Source organism: Salvelinus fontinalis, chromosome 23, assembly GCF_029448725.1.
Source record: "Salvelinus fontinalis isolate EN_2023a chromosome 23, ASM2944872v1, whole genome shotgun sequence".
In the NCBI taxonomy this organism is placed as follows: domain Eukaryota; kingdom Metazoa; phylum Chordata; class Actinopteri; order Salmoniformes; family Salmonidae; genus Salvelinus; species Salvelinus fontinalis.
In genome coordinates this window covers 19,147,111-19,166,656 of record NC_074687.1, presented here as the reverse complement: position 1 = coordinate 19,166,656, position 19,546 = coordinate 19,147,111, and the positions used below count along the sequence as shown (strand labels likewise).

General features: G+C 41.8%; 1 protein-coding gene across 3 annotated transcripts in view; it reads right to left on the bottom strand.

Annotated features, from left to right (window-relative positions):
- Positions 1 to 889: 889 nt before the first annotated feature.
- LOC129820969 (zinc finger MYM-type protein 2-like) overlaps positions 890 to 19,546 on the bottom strand; it is a 36,192-nt gene continuing 17,535 nt past the window's right edge. For 2 of the 3 annotated variants that reach the window (XM_055878142.1, XM_055878143.1), the window contains exons 5-23: positions 18,612 to 18,830; positions 15,541 to 15,697; positions 14,900 to 15,015; positions 14,328 to 14,453; positions 13,934 to 14,162; positions 11,127 to 11,299; positions 10,861 to 11,026; positions 10,743 to 10,777; positions 10,481 to 10,613; positions 10,242 to 10,363; positions 9,830 to 9,977; positions 9,240 to 9,377; positions 7,294 to 7,394; positions 6,762 to 6,924; positions 6,491 to 6,645; positions 5,678 to 5,792; positions 5,063 to 5,308; positions 4,759 to 4,897; positions 890 to 2,820 (exon numbers count right to left, since the gene is read on the bottom strand). In XM_055878142.1, coding sequence (XP_055734117.1) covers positions 2,613 to 2,820; positions 4,759 to 4,897; positions 5,063 to 5,308; positions 5,678 to 5,792; positions 6,491 to 6,645; positions 6,762 to 6,924; positions 7,294 to 7,394; positions 9,240 to 9,377; positions 9,830 to 9,977; positions 10,242 to 10,363; positions 10,481 to 10,613; positions 10,743 to 10,777; positions 10,861 to 11,026; positions 11,127 to 11,299; positions 13,934 to 14,162; positions 14,328 to 14,453; positions 14,900 to 15,015; positions 15,541 to 15,697; positions 18,612 to 18,830 — 2,889 coding nt within the window. In that variant the 3' untranslated portion in view covers positions 890 to 2,612. The remainder of the gene's footprint in view (positions 2,821 to 4,758; positions 4,898 to 5,062; positions 5,309 to 5,677; positions 5,793 to 6,490; positions 6,646 to 6,761; positions 6,925 to 7,293; positions 7,395 to 9,239; positions 9,378 to 9,829; positions 9,978 to 10,241; positions 10,364 to 10,480; positions 10,614 to 10,742; positions 10,778 to 10,860; positions 11,027 to 11,126; positions 11,300 to 13,933; positions 14,163 to 14,327; positions 14,454 to 14,899; positions 15,016 to 15,540; positions 15,698 to 18,611; positions 18,831 to 19,546) is intronic. The other variant, XM_055878144.1, reaches the window with a different exon arrangement.

Here is a 19,546-nt window from a genome sequence, read left to right as displayed (position 1 = left end):
ATACACTTTTAAAGTCACACACACAGGGGAAACACTGCAGCATCTTTCAGACACACTGTCGTGGGGCTCAGCATAGCAGCGCTCAGGTGTGGAATGATGGGTATTATTTTAACGCAGTTCTTTGCTGTGATGTTAATAAATCAAGAGTTTATGCACCGTACGGGCCTCTATGAATGGGGGGCGCTATTGCCATGAGCGCATGTGTGCATGGCAATAGCGCCCCCCATTGGTAACATATATTCAATACCATTGTTCAGAATACTTTTCAAAACAATATGAACACTGAACAGGAATAAGAATAACATGTTTCAGAAATCAATGGACAATTTTGAGTTGAATTTAAATTCACTTCCTGAGTCGACCCCAATCACTTTACATCCAACAATGGATAATTTACCAGAATGTCATCCTCATGATGATACTGTGTGGCAAGACATTAACATTTCAATCCAGTGAGAGAAAATAGGAATGGAAAACCAAGCTTTTCATGGAAAGTCCTTACTGAACTTGAAACTTTTCATAACTTTACATCATCGTTTCCTGTCATGTGATCCCCCAGCCTCTTCTCCTGGGCGAGTCTCAATAGTCTAACATGGCTTCCACTAACTGGCTCCTCAGGTGTTGTTTTTAGACTATTGAGATGCACCCCCAGAGTTGTCGACATGCAACACCCCTTTATGACTTCTGTCTGCCACCTAACAGATATAGGCCTTCGTCAGTAGCCCGTGTTTGCCTGTCACCTTGGTACCCAGGAAACGGGTTGCCCCCACTACAGGCGAGGGCCCCTGTGTTACGCCACAGACAGAGCCAGCGAGGTCTCACTCACATGGACACATCACACAGCTTCACAACTGTGCACGTAAGAGATATATAAGCAATGTAAAACATCTAAGAAATTAAATTATTTATTTTTATCAATTTGGCAGATCAGCCCACACACTGAATTAACCTGGCAAGAAGTTACACACACTTTCAGTACACACAGGCACATTCACATTAGGCTTTGGAGCCAGCCGGCTAGTCAGAGAACCAATTGTGACTCCTTTCCTTGATAGGCTCCATCCAGACATCCTCCAGCCTTGAAGCGTAGTCCACAGACAGTACATGGAAGGCAAGGTAGGTGCCATTCAAAGAAAATCCGATTCAGAAGTCAACGTAAAAACGAGGTATTTGCATGTCATTTATTGATAGAAAATAATACAAATAAAATTTAAAAGGGTAACAATAAAAAAAAAACATAAATAAGTTCAGGAGATGCAGAGCTTTCTAGTGTAATTTGGATGCCTGGAGATGGAGTGAATTTGGAAAACGTCACCAGGCATGTTTATAATGTGCTAATCCTGAAAGAGATCTGTCCACCCTAGTTACAACACAAACAGTTTCAGTTGCCATGTTAACAGAATATAACTCATCAGCTGGGAGTAATACAACACCCATTATCAAGTGCTACGTTTACAACTAAATAATCAACATCAAATAGCTTCAATGAGACAAAACAAAATGCACAGGGATTAAAACAGACAAAATATGTAGTCTTTAGGCAGTATACCATCTCCTTCATACTTGTACCGGCAACTTGGTCATGTAGATGGGATACAGCTTTTGTCAAATTTGCTAACCCTAACCATTTTCAAAACCTTAACCTAATTCTCCTAACATGCTACGAAAAGTCAATTTTGATAAAAGCTGTCTCCCCTCTAGACAAAACCCTGCAGGTCTTCTGAAGCACCAGACAATAACCCTGCAGCCACCCCTACCTCCACCCTCAGAACAAAGAAACGGGAAAGACAGAGACACAGGAGAGCTCCAGGCTGCAGCAGGTTTAATTAATCAACTAATTAATGCTCTTAACGGAGGAGAGAAAAATGGCACACGCATCACAATGGAACACGCATCCCATCCCGGCGTACAAAGAACAAACATACAATAGAACCAAGACCAATCAATCAACCGCAATAAATAAATGTCTTATCTTTAAAAGGCTTCTGGGGGTCAAAGCTGAGGAGGATTCAGTGGGATGGATTCTGGTGGATGTCTGTCTCTTCCCATCCCCTACTTAACTTTCAGAAATATTTACACAGCATAGCAGCCCAATCTGGGCTTAGTAAGTAATGCTACATCACGTGAACGGACTTCCCCTACGGAAGGAAGAGCAGCAGTTCATGGGGAATTTGCTTTTCATACAACACACTCCCAATATCACCCCTAGCTACTTGCAGACTGAGTCCCCTTCCTTGGCCGTTCAGGGAAATGCTTTCCTCCGATCAGCTCTGGGCATGTGCAGCATAGAAATAGAATGAATAGAACAGGCTTGGAACCTCTAACCCTAACAATTTGACTGGTAAACACCACCAGCTCACCCATTAAGCCATTATTGACTTAAATGGGTATGCCCGTTCTATACATTCTATTTCTACGATGTGTAGTTCCTTCTCACCTGACATCCACTGTACGCTCACAGCTGGCCTGAGATCGGTGAGTAATGGTGGAGTAATGGTGTAAAAGATAGAGAATGCAGCAACCCAGTTGTAATGTTGTTGAGGATGGGACTGGATGGAAGAAAAGAGGACCCTAATCCTCCTCTTCTCTGAGATGGAGAGGAAGAGTGGACTCTATTCCACACCTCCCTCCTTCTCCTCTTCTAGATGGCGTTCTCTGTAGATGTCTTTGACCAGGAGGAGAGGGGTGAGGATGCTCTCCAGGACACTGCGTTCCAGAGGAGTAGAGGAGAACCACAGGGAGCTGTCACTGTCACTGCTGCAGCCCGATGCCTCTGGCTGCACATAGAACACATCCATACGCTGCCTCAACAACCCCGGGCTGCAGAGAGAGGAATGACCACATTAACCACAAATGAAATTATAGCTCCGGAGCTACATTTGGGCCAATACATTTGTTGCAGGTTGACGTTGATTGGAATGAATCTTGTCCTGGAGGCAGAACTGAGCGATTTCCGCTAGATGGACCAGCTGCAAAGTCAAAATTCATATAAACAAAAATGTGCTTTTTGGTCTTAATTTAAATCTAAGTTAATTTAACTTCTTATGGCTGCAGGGGCAGTATTGAGTAGCTTGGATGAAAGGTGCACAGAGGTGCCCATAGTAAACTGCCTGCTCCTCAGTCCCAGTTGCTAATATATGCATATTATTATTCGTATTGGATAGAAAACACTCTGAAGTTTCTAAAACTGTTTGAATTATGTCTGTGAGTATAACATAACTCATATGGCAGGCAAAAACCTGAGAAGTTCCACTTCCTGTTTGAATTTTTTCTGAGGTGGCAGATTTTCAACCAAGCTCTCAATTACAGCCAAGCTCTCATGCAATTACAACCAAGCTCTCAATTACAGCGAGATATGGATGAGCTTTCACTTCCTACGGTTTCCACTAGATGTCAACAGTCAATAGAACTTTGCCTGATGACTCTAATGTGAAAGGGAGCCGAAGGAGACAGGAATGAGTAATCACTGCCACGAGCTGAGCATGCTTTCACCATGCGCCTTCACATGAGGAGGACCTCCGTTCCACCGCTCTTCTGAAGTCAATCTAATTCTCCGGTTGGAACGTTATTCAAGACGTATGTTAACAACATTCTAAAGATTGATTCAGTACATCGTTTGACATGTTTCTACTGACTGTTACGGAACTTTTGGACATTTCATCACGTTATAGTGGAGGCGCTTTGTGACTTTGGAATTGTTTACCGAAGGCGCTAACCAAAGTAGCTAATTGGACATAAATAACGGACATTATCGAACAAATCAAGCATTTATTGTGGACCTGGGATTCCTAGGACTGCATTCTGATGAAGCTCATCAAAGGTAAGGAAACATTTATCATGTATTTTCTGGTTTCTGTTGACCCCAACATGGCGGCTAATTTGGCTATTGTTCTAAACTCTGTCTCAGATTATTGCATGATTTGCTTTTTCCAAAAAGTGTTTTTGAAATCTGACACAGCGGTTGCATTAAGGAGAGGTATATCTATAATTCCATGTGTTTAACTTGTATTATCATCTACATTTATGATGAGTATTTCTGTTGAAACGATGTGGCTATGCAAAATTACTTGATGTTTTGGAACTAGTGAATGTAACGCGCCAATGTAAACTTTTTTGTTATAAATATGAACTTTATCAAACAAAACATGCATGTATTGTGTAACATTAAGTCCTATGAGTGTCATCTGATGAAGATAATCAAAGGTTAGTGATTCATTTTATCTCTATTTCTGCTTTTTCTGACTGCTATCTTTCGCTGGAAAAATGGCTGTGCTTATTGTGGTTTTGTGGTAACCTAACATAATCGCTTGTAGTGTTTTCGCTGAAAGCATATTTGAAATCGGACACTTTGGTGGGATTAACAACAAGATGACCTTTAAAATGATATAAAACACATGTATGTTTGAGGAATTTTAAGTATGAGATTTCTGCTGTTTGTATTTGGCACGTTCACTGGCTGTTGTCATATTGATCCCGGTAGCGGGATGCAGCCATAATAAATTAAGGTTAGGATTAGCAGTGTGGTTAAGGTTAGGTTTAAATTCAGATTTTATGACTTTGTGGCTGTACCAGTTAGTGACCACTCTGCAGACCTGCCTCCAGAACAAGATTCATAACGAATGATTCATGATGAAAAACACGAACCTGCATATTTGCTGTGCAGTGGTCCCTGACAATCAACACATAAATGATCACAATGTAGTAAGGTAAATTGACCACTTGAGAAAGTCGAGGTCATAGAAGAGAAAAGGGACACACCACTTGGAACGGTAGAGCTCGTAGAGTCTACCCTCGTGCTTCTTGACTGGACAGTGGCTGGAGCTTCCTGAGCCGTCATCTGGCTCATAGGCCGGGTCACTGTCCTCTTTACGTTTCCTCTTCCTGGACCCTGTTTGTACTACTCACAGACACAAACAGACAGGGAGGATTAACAACATGACAGGAGCCCTGGCACAAAAATAGGCACATCTAAAGAAATACTGATAAAATGATGCACTTGACCACAACAGTGTGTGTGTTTTGTGTGGTGTGTGTGTAAGTGTGTCTTAGTGGTCAGACTCACAGGGGTGGTCCTGTGAGGAGATGGAGGGGACTCGGATGCAGACAGTGGTTTCCTGTGTGGCTGGGTCTGTGTGGTCTGGCCCGTAGACGTTACTAAAGGAGAGGCACAGGTGCTGCTCCACGGTGCGCAGGCCAAAGTACTTGGTGTTGAGATAGACCAGGGAGCGCAGCAATGCCGCAGGACTCTGCTCCCCCAGCAGCTTACAGCTCCACAGGCACTGCTCCTCCACACAGCCCCACCGAGCACCTGGGGGCACAGACAGACAGATAGCTGTTAACAACACTGATCATAATACAGTCCCCCTGGACATAACATTAACACAAACACTGATCCACACAAAAGCTGTTACAAATTAATGTGGTTTTAGACTGATCATGTCTACAGTGTCCTCATATCATAAATATAGTGCAATCAATATTGTTTCAGAATGTGAACAGCAAAAATAGTTCTAATCATTGGACACTGCGGGTAGGTCTTCTACGGAGTTGCCGTTAAAAACAAACACTTCCAGGTCTAAAACCTTACCGTAAAGAGCATAGATGGAGTGTGTGCTGAAGATAATTCAGTTGATAGATGTGAATTGAGCAGTGATAAAGTGTAAGTGTATTTATTTACCATCTGGCATCACGCTGGGCTGCCAGTCTTTGAGGACCTTGTTGAGCTCCTCTCCAAACGGCTCGAAACACGGGTCACTGAACAGTTCATCTTTCCTGCCTTTGGCCTGCAGATGCTACAGACAAACAGAGAATAACTGGACTAGGGGAAAATCTTGTGGAAAGCTAAACTTAGACCTGGTTATGAGATTGTGAAGAATATAGATGTTGTCCTCATATTATAAATAGTCAACACCATGTTTCAGGATGTGAACAGCAAAAGTTCTAATCTTTGGACACGTCTTAAAAAATATGAAAGGAGAGTGGTGAGAAATAGAGGGGTCTCTTCCAAATAAAGCAACGCTTGTCTAATGAGAATGAGAACCCGCATGCCACATCGCCATGGTTACACTGTAAATGTATAATTCAGAATCAAGGCCTCTTCCATCAATCATAACTGCAGCCCTATGAAACTATGACATCCTCAGCCAGTCTGACTGACTCCCAGTCCCAACCCTGCATCTCGTTACAAACACCTAGCGCTGCCTGTGGCTATAACAGCCCTCTTCTTTCATGACTGCAGAGAGAGAGAGATATAGGGGGGCCTGGAGCCATTCTGATCCCTTGCAACTATTCAGTCAATGTTCATAGATTTGTATAGTAGTATAGTAGCCTTACAACAGAAGCTCCATCACCATATTGCTTTCACCTATACAAGTCTTGTCAGATCTGTGAACACTGTCTGATGGGGGAGGAGCAAAGGGCTGAAAACTGAAATGGAACCAGGCTACAGAAGGTGACCGAGGAGGGGAAACTAAACAGGGAGGTGACTGACCTGCTGGATTCCCAGGCAGAGGTAGAGGATGCTGTCGGGGGCGTAGCGCTCTCCGTTGGGCCGCCGAACCTCACGGACGAATCGGGACAGGGCCAGGCTGAGCTCTGACGCTTTCAGAGAGAGCAGGTTACTCTTCGACCGGGCCAGTGGAGATTCTGAGGACAAATAATTATAATCTCTTACCAATTTAATTATATAGCACCTTTCATACAGAATGTCCAGTGGTTCCAAGTGCTGTACGATAATAGTTTCTATGGCGGCGCTTACTCACCCTGCTTGAGGCGGTCTTTCCCTTTAGCGTCACCTGATTGGTCAGCCGAGGACAGCGCCCACCGTTTCCAGGCGTTGACCCCGTAGTGAGACCTCAGGGGTAGCGAGCGCCTCTCTGTCATAGGGGGAGAGGGGTCTCCCTCTACAGCTCGCCTCTTATGTCCCTGAAACAAACACACAGCCCTATGAATGAGACTTGTAATGTCTCGGTTGAAGCCTTTTGTGTGGGAGATCTTATCCACTCCACCATTCTATATGTTCATCTTCATAAGAACATCATTCATGGTTTATTATTCCATGTTCTCATACGAAAAATAACAATCACAGAGTTTATTTTTACAGGGACAGTGGACATGAATCAACATTTCAGTAAAAGTGCTGGTTTTAGCCAGCCGGCTCATTTTCAACTGCAGTCCCTGGGCAGGTTGTGAACAGCACTAGAGTTCTAATCGTTGGACACACTTCTGCTTCCAACTGGAGCTAAATGAAATGTTAGGTAGATGAAAGGGGTCAGGGTGGGTAGAGTAGTGTACCTGTCTCCTGGCTCTGGGTACCTCCTCCTTCTCCTCAGCCAGGAGAGGGGGCAGGGTGAACCCCATATCCACGTCCAGGCTCTCGAGCGTAGGAAAAGGGTCTGGGGTTAAAACAGGACAGACAGACAGGACAAACGGACACAGGTAAGGGATGAGCCAATTCAAACCCCACCAGACTGGAGTTCGACAGAGGTAGGCAGAGCTAAAGTGAGCCGGGCTGAGCTGAACCAATCTGGACCGAACTGTGCTGTGCCAAAGCAAGCCAGACAGATGGAGAGGGAGGTGAATGAGTGAATTAGCAACTGCCTTTACAAGTAGGGGTTGGGGTGAATTGAATCATCAAACAGCTGTTGTTACATAACTACCTTCTCTCTAATGAACACGTAGTCCAGAGCTGCTGGTCACGGGCTCAGTTGGCCAGGTTCTTAGTTGTATGATTATTGTATTCCTATATTACGTATGATTTTTATTGTATTATTCCTGTATTAGCTAAGTTCTTTATTGTATTATTATTGTATTCCTGTATTAGCTAGGTCTTTTATTGTATTATTGTATTAGCTAGGTTCTCTATTGTATTCCTGTATTAGCTAGCTTCTCTATTGTATTATTATTGTATTCCTGTATTAGCTAGGTGCTCTATTGTATTCCTGTATCAGCTAGGTTCTTTATTGTATTCCTGTTGTATTCCTGTATTAGCTAGGTACTTTATTGTATTATTATTGTATTCCTGTATTAGCTAGGTTCTTTATTGTATTCCTGTATTAGCTAGGTTCGTTATTTTATTCCTGTATTAGCTAGGTTCTTTAATGTATTATTATTGTACTCCTGTATTAGCTAATTATCTATTGTATTATTATTGTATTCCTGTATTAGCTAGGTTCTTTATTGTATTATTATTGTATTCCTGTACTAGCTAGGTTCTTTATTGTATCCCTGTATTAGCTAGGTTCTTTATTGTATTCCTGTATTAGCTAGGTTTGTAATTGTATTCCTGTATTAGCTAGGTTCTTTAATGTATTATTATTGTACTCCTGTACTAGCTAGATTATTTATTGTATTATTATTGTATTCCTGTACTAGCTAGGTTCTTTATTGTATCCCTGTATTAGCTAGGTTCTTTATTGTATTCCTGTATTAGCTAGGTTTGTAATTGTATTCCTGTATTAGCTAGGTTCTTTAATGTATTATTATTGTACTCCTGTACTAGCTAGATTATTTATTGTATTATTATTGTATTCCTGTATTAACTAGGTTCTCTATTGTATTATAATTGTTTTCCTGTGTTAGCTACGTTCTTTATTGTATTCCTGTATTAGCTAGGTTCTCTATTGTATTATAATTGTATTCTTGTATTGTATTAGCTAGATTATTTAATGTATTATTATAATTGTATTCTTGTATTGTATTAGCTAGATTATTTAATGTATTATTATTGTATTCCTGTATTAGCTAGGTTCTTTATTGTATTATTATTGTATTAGCAAGGTTCTTTATTGTATTATTATTGTATTAGCAAGGTTCTTTATTGTATTATTATTGTATTAGCGAGGTTCTTTATTGTATTATTATTGTATTAGCGAGGTTCTTTATTGTATTATTGTATTTCTGTATTAGCAAGGTTCTTTATTGTATTATTGTATTCCTGTATTAGCTCGGTTCTTTATTGTATTATTATTGTATTCCTGTATTATCTAGGTATTTTAATGTAATTCTACACCTGGCCTTCTGAATACCCTTCTGATTAGAAATACACCTAAATAAATCCCTTTGTCCGATATGCCATAATATAAAAAAACACACCCATGTCACCTGGTGATATTGTTTAGCACCTTTCCACTGTACTGAGAGACAGAGAGCAGTCAAATAATATCCTTTTCGACAATAGAGGACAGGACTAGAAGTGTCTCACAGTGTCAGGGTGGTCAAATGTTGCTCAGTAGTCGTACCTTGAGGAAAGTCGTTCTCCAGGTCCAGATCTGGTTCATACTTCTCCTCCTCAGCCTCCGATTCAGAGCTGCTGTTACTGGAGCTGCTGCTGCTGGACCTGCCCCCCCCCTCTCCTTGCTCCCTCTTCACCTTCACATCTGAAACAGTCACACAACACAACAATCAACATTTCATCTGTGGCTGCTTGCAGTGATGAGGCAGAGAGGTACATCCCATTCAGCTAGACAAAGATGCCTACCGGTAGCCATGGATAAAGAAGCGCCATGGTTTGTTTCATGTCCTCATATAACAAAATACCAATCACAGAGTTTCAGGATGTGAACAGCAATAGAGTTCTAATCATTGGACACGCTTAAAAGTATTTGAGTCACGCTTGATTTAATTTTGAGTTTGCACTTTTGGAACTGTAGATGTGAAGTCCTTTGTAGCTCAGTTGGTAGAGCATGGTGCTTGTAACGCCAGGGTAGTTGATTCGATTCCTGGGACCACCCATAAGCAAAATGTGGTCACGCATGATTCTAAGTCGCAGAGTTTGCTAAATGGAATATATTAAGTCGGTACCCGGCTTTCTTTCTTTCTGTGTGTGTACCTGGCTTCTGGTCCTCTGCAATCATCTCAGCCATGGAGAGGTCCGCCTCATGGGGGTCAGTGGGGACTTTGGCATTCAGCTTGTTGATGGTCTGGACAATCTGCTCTGTGCCCTGCAGTGTGGTGGGTAGGAACACTGGCACTGGAACCTGGGGTAGGAGGGAGAGACAGGGACCACTGGCTGGTTAGGGACTGTTTATGTGTTAAATACTTGAAAGACTCATTCGAGAATAAATATCCACTCCACCTTATCCATGGTTGTCCTCATATTTACAAAATACCAAATCACAGAGTTTCAAGATGTAAACAGCAATAGAGTTCTAATCATCGGACACACTTCTGCATAAAATTATTCTGGATTTGTACTTTTGGGACTATTCCATTGGTTCCATGGAGCCCAGGGTGTTTCTTACCGGGACGGGTAGTGTGATGGGAATGGGTGTGATCTGGGCGTAGAGGTTCATGGGGACTGGGATGAACACAGGTACAGGGATGGGCACGGGAATGTACTCCCTCTTCACCCAGTCATCCTCATCTGGAGACAGACACACAGATCAAAAGGTCAAACCAAGGACATACTACTTCGTGAGAGACATAATGTGTCGCACAGTTTGACCTTCAATTTCCCAAACAGTAATATTGAGGTGTCGACCTGTCTGTAGGAGCTTGCTCTGCATGTGTGGTTTGCAGTAGGTGGCCTTGGTCATAGTGAGAGGCTTGCAGAGTACAGCTTTATTCTTCACATCCTTTAGGATCCCTCCACCGGTGTACGGCTGACTCAACATCTAGTAGATAACAGATGATACAAGGATAACAGATGATACTTGTTAAAGAAGGAGAATAATATTCTTTACTTTACAGTCAGCTGTGCTGTAACGATTATAGGGTTGTAACATTAAGTACTTTTTTCTCACCGCAATGTTGGTTGCCTCAGTTTGTATTCCAAATCCTGTCAATAGAAAACATGGTTCAGTAAGTCAACCGCACAGATGCACTTGTTTTAAAAAAGTCTAAATGCACACAAATTAGTACCAAGTCTGGTGTTCTCTGGGCCCTTCTGCGTTGCCAGGTTGGGTTCGTTCTGCTGGCAGTAAAAGCGGAGGAGACACTGCTGGTCACAGAAGTGCTTCATCTCTGCTCTCCACTGCACCGACTCAGTCAGGTTCCCTTGCACCTTACAGCAGTCACAGCGCGCCGCCTGGTGGACATAACAGGAAACACACAAATCCCCTCCTGGACGCACAATTTTGAGAAATATGATTTTTCATTGTGAAACTGATTTAGGTACGCGCTCTGACCTTGTAGTACCACTCGTGGAACTTCTTGGCGCAGGTTTCACTGCAGAAGTCCCTGGACACCCCAGCCAACTGCCTGGTCACTCCTCTCTTACACAGCTGAGTGCAGTAGTTACAGGTGACACACTTCAGACCCAGCCGCTTGGCAAAGTCCTGCTTGAACAGCAGCTTACAACCTGAGGGGAAATAGGGAAAACAACGTTTAGAGGTTATACAATGTCAATGCTCAAGTGATAAACATACTGTAGCTCAACTCATGTGTTGTCTGGGTAAAGTAGGGCTGGGCAATACGGCCTGAAAATATATTCCCCCACCCCCCCAAACTTCTGGGCAATTCACGATATATACACACATTTTTTTTTCTTCTCTAAATAAGCTTTGTTGTACAAGTAAAGGTCAAATCCACTGCATTAAAAACAGTCAGCAATAATCTAATGAATTCAGGTCTTGTGAATATATCGAATATACCTGGATATCATAAGGTGAATGCACCAATTTGTAAGTCGCTCTGGATAAGAGCGTCTGCTAAATGACGTAAATGTAAATGTGAAGTTATATCTAGGCTGAATATAAGTCTTCCACAACCATAAGACCCACTCATTTTTTATTGAACCTTTATTTAACTAGGCAAGTCAGTTAAGAACAAATTCTTCTTTTCAATGACGGCCTAGGAACAGTGGGTTAACTGCCTTGTTCAGGGGCAGAACGACAGATTTTTACTAATAATGTAATTATTTTATCAAAATAGATCAACCTGCTTTTTTGCAATAATCACTGATTTGGCTTTCAAGTCTGTCCATTAAAATGCAATTTTTATTACAAATTTAACCCATAATGCACATTCACTTCTGGCAGGCATTAAACTATAGAAAATTAACCCAGATCTCAAACAATCTCTCAAGCACAAGCCTGCATGCTAGTGAGTAGCCATCTAATCTTTATATTTCAAGTTTAGCCAACTTGGATCTATTTGCTAGCTAGCTTGAATGGTTATGAACACACCCTTCTGTTCATCTTCAACTGTAAGCATGTCCACTTTGTTCAGATGTTGAAATCTAGTGGCCTGCCTTATTTCTCAGAATGAGAATGAGTGACAATTCTTTATATGATTGTGTTTTATGCTTATTGCACATTTGTAAAACACAGACTAGACAGCTAGTATAACAGACTTCGGCTAAAATGCTGCTAGCAGTACTTGGTACCACAATGCCACGCGCGACAACCTTAGCATTCCTTTTCCAGAGTCAATGTTCATTGATACTCTCGTTTTAGTAGTGTCTGCTCTGCGCTCAATCTGAATCAATGTTCATTGATACTCTCGTTTTAGTAGTGTCTGCTCTGCGCTCAATCTGAATCATTGTTCATTGATACTCTCGTTTTAGTAGTGTCTGCTCTGCGCTCAATCTGAATCATTGTTCATTGATACTCTCGTTTTAGTAGTGTCTGCTCTGCGCTCAATCTGAATCAATGTTCATTGATACTCTCGTTTTAGTAGTGTCTGCTCTGCGCTCAATCTGAATCAATGTTCATTGATACTCTCGTTTTAGTAGTGTCTGCTCTGCGCTCAATCTGAATCAATGTTCATTGATACTCTCGTTTTAGTAGTGTCTGCTCTGCGCTCAATCTGAATCATTGTTCATTGATACTCTCGTTTTAGTAGTGTCTGCTCTGCGCTCAATCTGAATCATTATTCATTGATACTCTCGTTTTAGTACTGTCTGCTCTGCGCTCAATCTGAATCATTAGAAAGGTTAACTTCTCCTCTATTACAGTAAAATAATGTCTCAATGTGTTTCAGTCTCCATATGACCCATTCTGTTGGACCAAAACCTCAAATACAAATAGCGAGTTGAAACCACTTGCCAGAGAGGAAGAAGTGATCTCTCATCTTTGTTGTTGTGAGAAGCAGGGGGAGGGGCTTGGTGTGTTTGTGTAAACTAAAGAAAGAGGCAAAGCGAGATGTTTCACTCTCGCTAAAATCTTTTTAAAATAAGCCCAATGAGTTTCTATGGTCTTATTTTGGACCTAATCTTGTCGCTTGCCTTCCCGCCTTTGGGACAATGACTGCCATTGTTAGGACAGAAGCATGAGCATCTCATCATTATATACAGATCTCTGGTGTAAATGGGAAGGTGCGTGCAGCACAAAAGGAGAGAAGGAGACAAGACCAAAGAGACAAAATGAGAACAAGCGGACATAAAACGAAAAATACAACAAAACTTGATTCTTGCGATATAGGCATTTGGAACATCACGCAAAAAAAACATAAATGAGAATGAACCGAATTCCTTCGCTATATCACCCAGCACTAGGCTAAAGTGCCCAGGCTAGTGGCAGAACATGTCAGGGACATGTAGAAATATGGGATGAGGACAAGTATTATTGTCACGCCCTGACCTTAGTTCCTTTGTTATGTCTCTATTTTTGGTTTGGTCAGGAAGTGAGTTGGGGTGGGCATTTTATGTTTTGTTCTATGTTTTATATTTCTACGTGTTTGGCCGAGTGTGGTTCTCAGAGGCAGCTGTCTATCGTTGTCTCTGATTGAGAACCATACTTAGGTAGCCTCATCCCACCTGTGTTTTGTGGGTTGTTGTTTCCTGTTGTGTGTCTACACCAGCCAGAACTGTTTCGATCGTTATTCTTTGTTATTTCAGTGTTCATTTACTAAATATGGACACGTACCAGCCTGCACCTTGGTCCTCTCCTTCCAACAGCCGTTACAATTATTCACTCTGGGTTCTCTCACTCTCCCAATCAAAACAGACTAGCTGACAAGGACACAGATTTGGGGAGTGAGGGCATTGTCAGACCTTCGCTGCAGAAGGGCCTCTTGACCCCAGAAAACTTGACCGTCTCGTGGAGCGTCTTCTCCTCCTGGCAGTACTCGCAGAAGGTGACGATGCAGTGCAGCTTCTTGTAGTCCTCACAACATATCTTACTGCAGAACTGGTACACTTTATCCTGGGGGGAAAATACATACCCACACAATGTTGAATGCTCCTGCATATTTAGTTGAGGCTTGACCACTTGATATATATCCTGGACACAGAGGGAGAGGTTGAGCATGTACACTCACAGACTTCGACAGAAAAGGTGTACAATTAACTTTAATGATCAATTTTCTGAAGAAAAAAAAACCTCAAACTAAAAATATAATATAATTGTGTTATATAAACCAAGTTCATGACCACAAAGTGAATGTACCTCCCACTCCAGGGTTTCAGGCTTCAGGCTGAATGCTCCTCGACAGTAATTACATTTGAGCTGGATGTTGTGGTTCGTTGTAGACAGGGGAGCCTGTCCATTGGTTACTGTTTGAATGTTTGCATTCTGAAGAGAGAGAAAGAAACATTTCCTTGAGCTGCAGGAAACTAGATAAGGTAACCAGAAAGTGAGGGACTTTTTAATTGTTTAGTTGCACTGCACTAGACATGTTCTTTCTAATTTTAAAAACATTTTTACTCCTTTTTCTCCCCAATTTCGTGGTATCCAATTGGTAGTCTTGTCTCATTGCTGCACTCCCGTACGGACTTGGGAGAGGCGAGGTTCGTGAGCCGTGCATCCCGAAACACGACCCCGCCAAGCTGTACTGCTTCTTGACACAATGCCTGCTTAACCCGGAAGCCATCCGCACCAATGCGCCACCCGGGAGGCTAGACATGTTCTTTCTAACGTGAAACCTAACTGTCAGTAGGCTTTAATAATTCTTATTCAAATGTTTTGTCCTGGTTAACAAGGTGATATTTTTTTAAAGAAAGAAAGGAGTCAGTACACACCTGAAACTTGGTAACACACGTTGAGCTGCAGAAGTTTAGGACATTCCCCTCAAGCAGCGTGGCCTGGTACTGAGGTAACGATGTCTTCTTACAGAAGTGGCATGCGGGCTCCGAGTCTGCAAAGGAACAAAAACACCCCTTGACACATAACCTTCCTACACACGGTATGATCAAATGTAGGTACTGTAAGTACCAGCACCTTTATAATTGTACTTTCTGTACTGCACCCACACACCAACGCATATGTACACAGAAGAAAATGATACAACTTCAACTACCACATCCCACACATCAAAGAAACCACACCAACAGTCAGTGTGAATGACGTAAGATGTGGGCTCACTGGAGAGTGAGAGTGGCAGTGCACTAATATGTGGCAGGTAGCCTAGCGGTTAAGAGTGTTGGGCCAGCAACTGAAAAGTTGCTGGTTCAAATCCCTGAGCAGACTAGGTGAAAAATTAGTCAATGTTCCTTTGAGCACTTAACCCTAATTGCTCCTGTAAGTCACTCTGGATAAGTGCTTGCTAAATGACTAACATGTAAATGTGTGAGACAGGGTTCAAGTTAAACTATATTCCAAGTAAAAAAGTGAAAATTGAGGACAGTGATGCACTGATGGTGAGGTATAAACAAATACTAACCGAGGACAGTGGTAATGGGTCTGGCGATCTTGGTCTTGTTCATGCAGGCTGTGGAGCAGTATGGTTCCATGGTGCCGCTGGCCCCGATGCAGTGAGTGACTTCACTAGACCTGACCATGGCACTACAGCCAGTACACATTGTCATTTTAGAGTGGGGCTAGAGGAATGAGGGAATACAAATACATTGCCTTCAGAAAGTATTCATACCCCTTGAATTTTTCCACATTTTGTTGTGTTCCAGCCTGAATTTTAAATGGATTAAATTGAGATGTTGTGGTCACTGGCCTATATACAATACCCCATAATGTCAAATTAATAATTAACTTAACAAGCCACATAATAAATTGCATGGACTTACTCTGTGTGCAAATAATAGTGTTAAACATGATTTTTGACATAGAATTATCTGTAAGGTCCCTCAGTCGAGCAGTGAATTTCAAACACAGATTCAACCACAAAGACCATGGAGATTTTCCAATGTCTTGCAAAAAAGGGCACCTATTGGTAGATGGGCAAAAAAAAAAGATATTGAATATTCCTTTGAGCATGGTGAAGTTATTCATTACACTTTGGATGATTTATCAATACACCCAGTCACTACAAAGTGGCAGGTGTCCTTCCTAACTTAGTTGCTGGATAGGAAGGAAACCGCTCAGGGATTTCACCATGAGGCCAATTGTGACTTTAAAACAGTTACAGAGTTCAATGGCTGTGATAGGAGAAAACTGAGGATGGACCAACAACATCGTAGTTACGCCACGAAAGTGATCTAATTGACAGAATGAATGACGGAAGCCTGTACAGAATAAAAAATATTCCAAAACATACATCCTGTTTGCAACAAGGCACTAAAGTAATACTGCAAAAAAACGTGACAAAGCAATTCACTTTTTGTCCTGAATACAAAGTGTTATGTTTGGGGCAAATCCAATACAACACATTACTGAGTACCACTCTCCATATTGTCAAGCATAGTGGGGACTGCATCATCTTATGGGTATGCTTGTCATCATTTAGGACTGGGTAGATTTTCAGAATAAAAAATTAAAGGAATGGAGCTCAGCACAGGCAAAATCCTAGAGGAAAACCTGGTTCAGTCTGTTTTCCACCAGACACTGGGAGATGAATTCACCTTTCAGCAGGACAATAACCTAAAACACAAGGACAAATCTACACTGGAGTTGCTTACCAAGAAGACAGTGAATGTTCCTGAGTGGCCAAGTTAGAGTTGACTCTTAAATCTACTTTAAAATATATGTCAAAACCTGAAAATGGTTGTTGAGCAATGATCAACAACCAATTTGACAGAGCTTGAAGAATTTTGAAAAGAATAATGGGCAAATGTTGCACATTCCAGGTTTTGAAAGGTCTTAAGAGACTTACCCAGAAAGACTCACAGCTGTAATCACCGCCAAAGGTGCTTCTACAAAGTATTGACTCAGGGGTGTGAATACTTATGTAAATGAGATATTTCTGTATTTCATCTTCAATACATTTGCCAAAAAAAATATTAAGCATGTTTTCACTTTGTCATTATGGGGTATTGTGTGTAGATGGATAAAACATATATATACACTACTGTTCAAAAGTTTGGGGTCACTTAAAAATGTCCTTGTTTTTGAAAGAAAAGCAATTTTTTGGTCCATTAAAATAACAGCAAAATTGATCAGAAATACAGTGTAGACATGGTTAATGTTGTAAATGACTATTGTAACTGGAAACGGAAGATTTTTTATGGAATCTCTACATAGGCGTACAGAGGCCCATTATCAGCAACCATCACTCCTGTGTTCCAATGGCACGTTGTGTTAGCTAATCCAAGTTGATCATTTTAAAAGGCTAATTGATCATTAGAAAACCCTTTTGCAATTATGTTAGCACAGCTGAAAACTGTTGTCCTGATAAAAGAAGCAATAAAACTGGCCATCTTTAGGCTATTTGAGTATCTGGATCATCAGCATTTCTAAAGTTCTGACTCTCTGTTATGTGCTTGTAGTCCCTGACATATTCTATCTATTACCTGCTTGTAATCCCTGATACAGTTCTGACTGGCTGTTACCTGCTTGTAATCCCTGAAACACTTCTGACTGTCTGTTATGTGCTTGTAATCCCTGATACATTTTAGCAGTTACCTGTTTGTAATCCCGCATACAGTTCTGACTGGTTGTTACCCGCTTGTAATTCCAGATACAGTTCTGACTGTCTGTTACCTGCTTGTAATCCCTGATACATTCTAGCGGTTACCTGTTTGTAATCCTGCATACAGTTCTGACTGGCTGTTACCTGCTTGTAATCCCTGATACACTTCTGACTGGCTGTTACCGGCTTGTAATCCTTGATACACTTCTGACTGGCTGTTACCTGCTTGTAATCCCGGATACATTCTAGCGGTTACCAGTTTGTAATCCCTGATACAATTCTGACTGTCTGTTACCTGCTTGTAATCCCTGATACACTTCTGACTGGCTGTTACCTGTTTGTAATCCCTGATACAGTTCTGACTGGCTGTTATGTGCTTGTAATCCCTGATACATTCTAGCGGATACCAGTTTGTAATCCCTGAAACAATTCTGACTGTCTGTTACCTGCTTGTAATCCCTGATACACTTCTGACTGGCTGTTATGTGCTTGTAATCCCTGATACATTCTAGCGGTTACCAGTTTGTAATCCCTGATACACTTCTGACTGGCTGTTACCTGCTTGTAATCCCTGATACACTTCTGACTGGCTGTTACCTGCTTGTAATCCCGGATACAGTTCTGACTGGCTGTTACCTGCTTGTAATCCCGGATACAGTTCTGACTGGCTGTTACCTGCTTGTAATCCCTGATACATTTCTGACTGGCTGTTACCTGCTTGTAATCCCGGATACAGTTCTGACTGGCTGTTACCTGCTTGTAATCCCTGATACAGTTCTGACTGGCTGTTACGTGCTTGTAATCCCTGATACAGTTCTGACTGGCTGTTATGTGCTTGTAATCCCTGATACATTCTAGCGGTTACCTGCGTGTAATCCCTGATACATTCTAGCGGTTACCAGTTTGTAATCCCTGATACAGTTCTGACTCACTGTTATCTGCTTGTAATCCTGCATACAGTTCTGGCAGCAGAAGCGTTTCTGCTTGCCGTCGATGATGAGAAAGTGGTTGGCAGTGGCGCGGCTGGGCAGATATTCACCACACTGCTCACAGCAGTTCACGATGAGCCCGTTGGCCATGCGGTAACGGTTGAAACAGGCATCGCTGCATATTTTATGGGTGACCGTCTTGAAGCTCACCTCATGGCGGATCTGATATGAGGAAAAGGAATAGAAAGAACGATTTATAATAACGTGTGAAAATTCAATCATATTGAATGAATACACAGGCAATGGGTGAGATCGGTATGAGATTCTAGCTGGTGGGTGGCTGATGTTGTTGTGGTTGTTTATAAACTGTTCCATGGTCAGATGGGAACCACCCTCCATTTTGATGCCAACTGTTTTCCATGCAGTAACCATGGACACCAGGCTCAAGGCTTGGACAGACACAGTGGCTGAGAAACTGTGCCGTCGGCAGCCATGTTGGAGGGAGAGTGAGTGGAATATACTCTGTCCAAATCGACCCCTACCCACTTCTTTTGATCTAAGACATTGATGGGCCCCCTTTTTTAGGCCTGTGGATCAATTTCCACCCCGTCAAAAAATGTGTATTTTTTATTTTTAGTTACTCAGTCAGTGTCTCAACTTACTGTTGAGAGTTAGAATAGTAGAATACACAAGGTGCAATTTCAACATTTGGTTGTGCATCAGTAGTTTTTCTTAGGAGTGTGCCGAGTACACCGACAAAACGAGTATCATAACGCATATGGAGAATTTTCCAAATGACACAAGAATACATTTAAAAAAAAATCATTGATCACAAAAAAGTTATTTTCAGCTGCCAGCACACATCTTTCTTCCAGTCAAACAGTGTGAAGCGCTGTGTGCTGTAAACCACTAAAGATACGGTAGGGGTATCGGTTGAG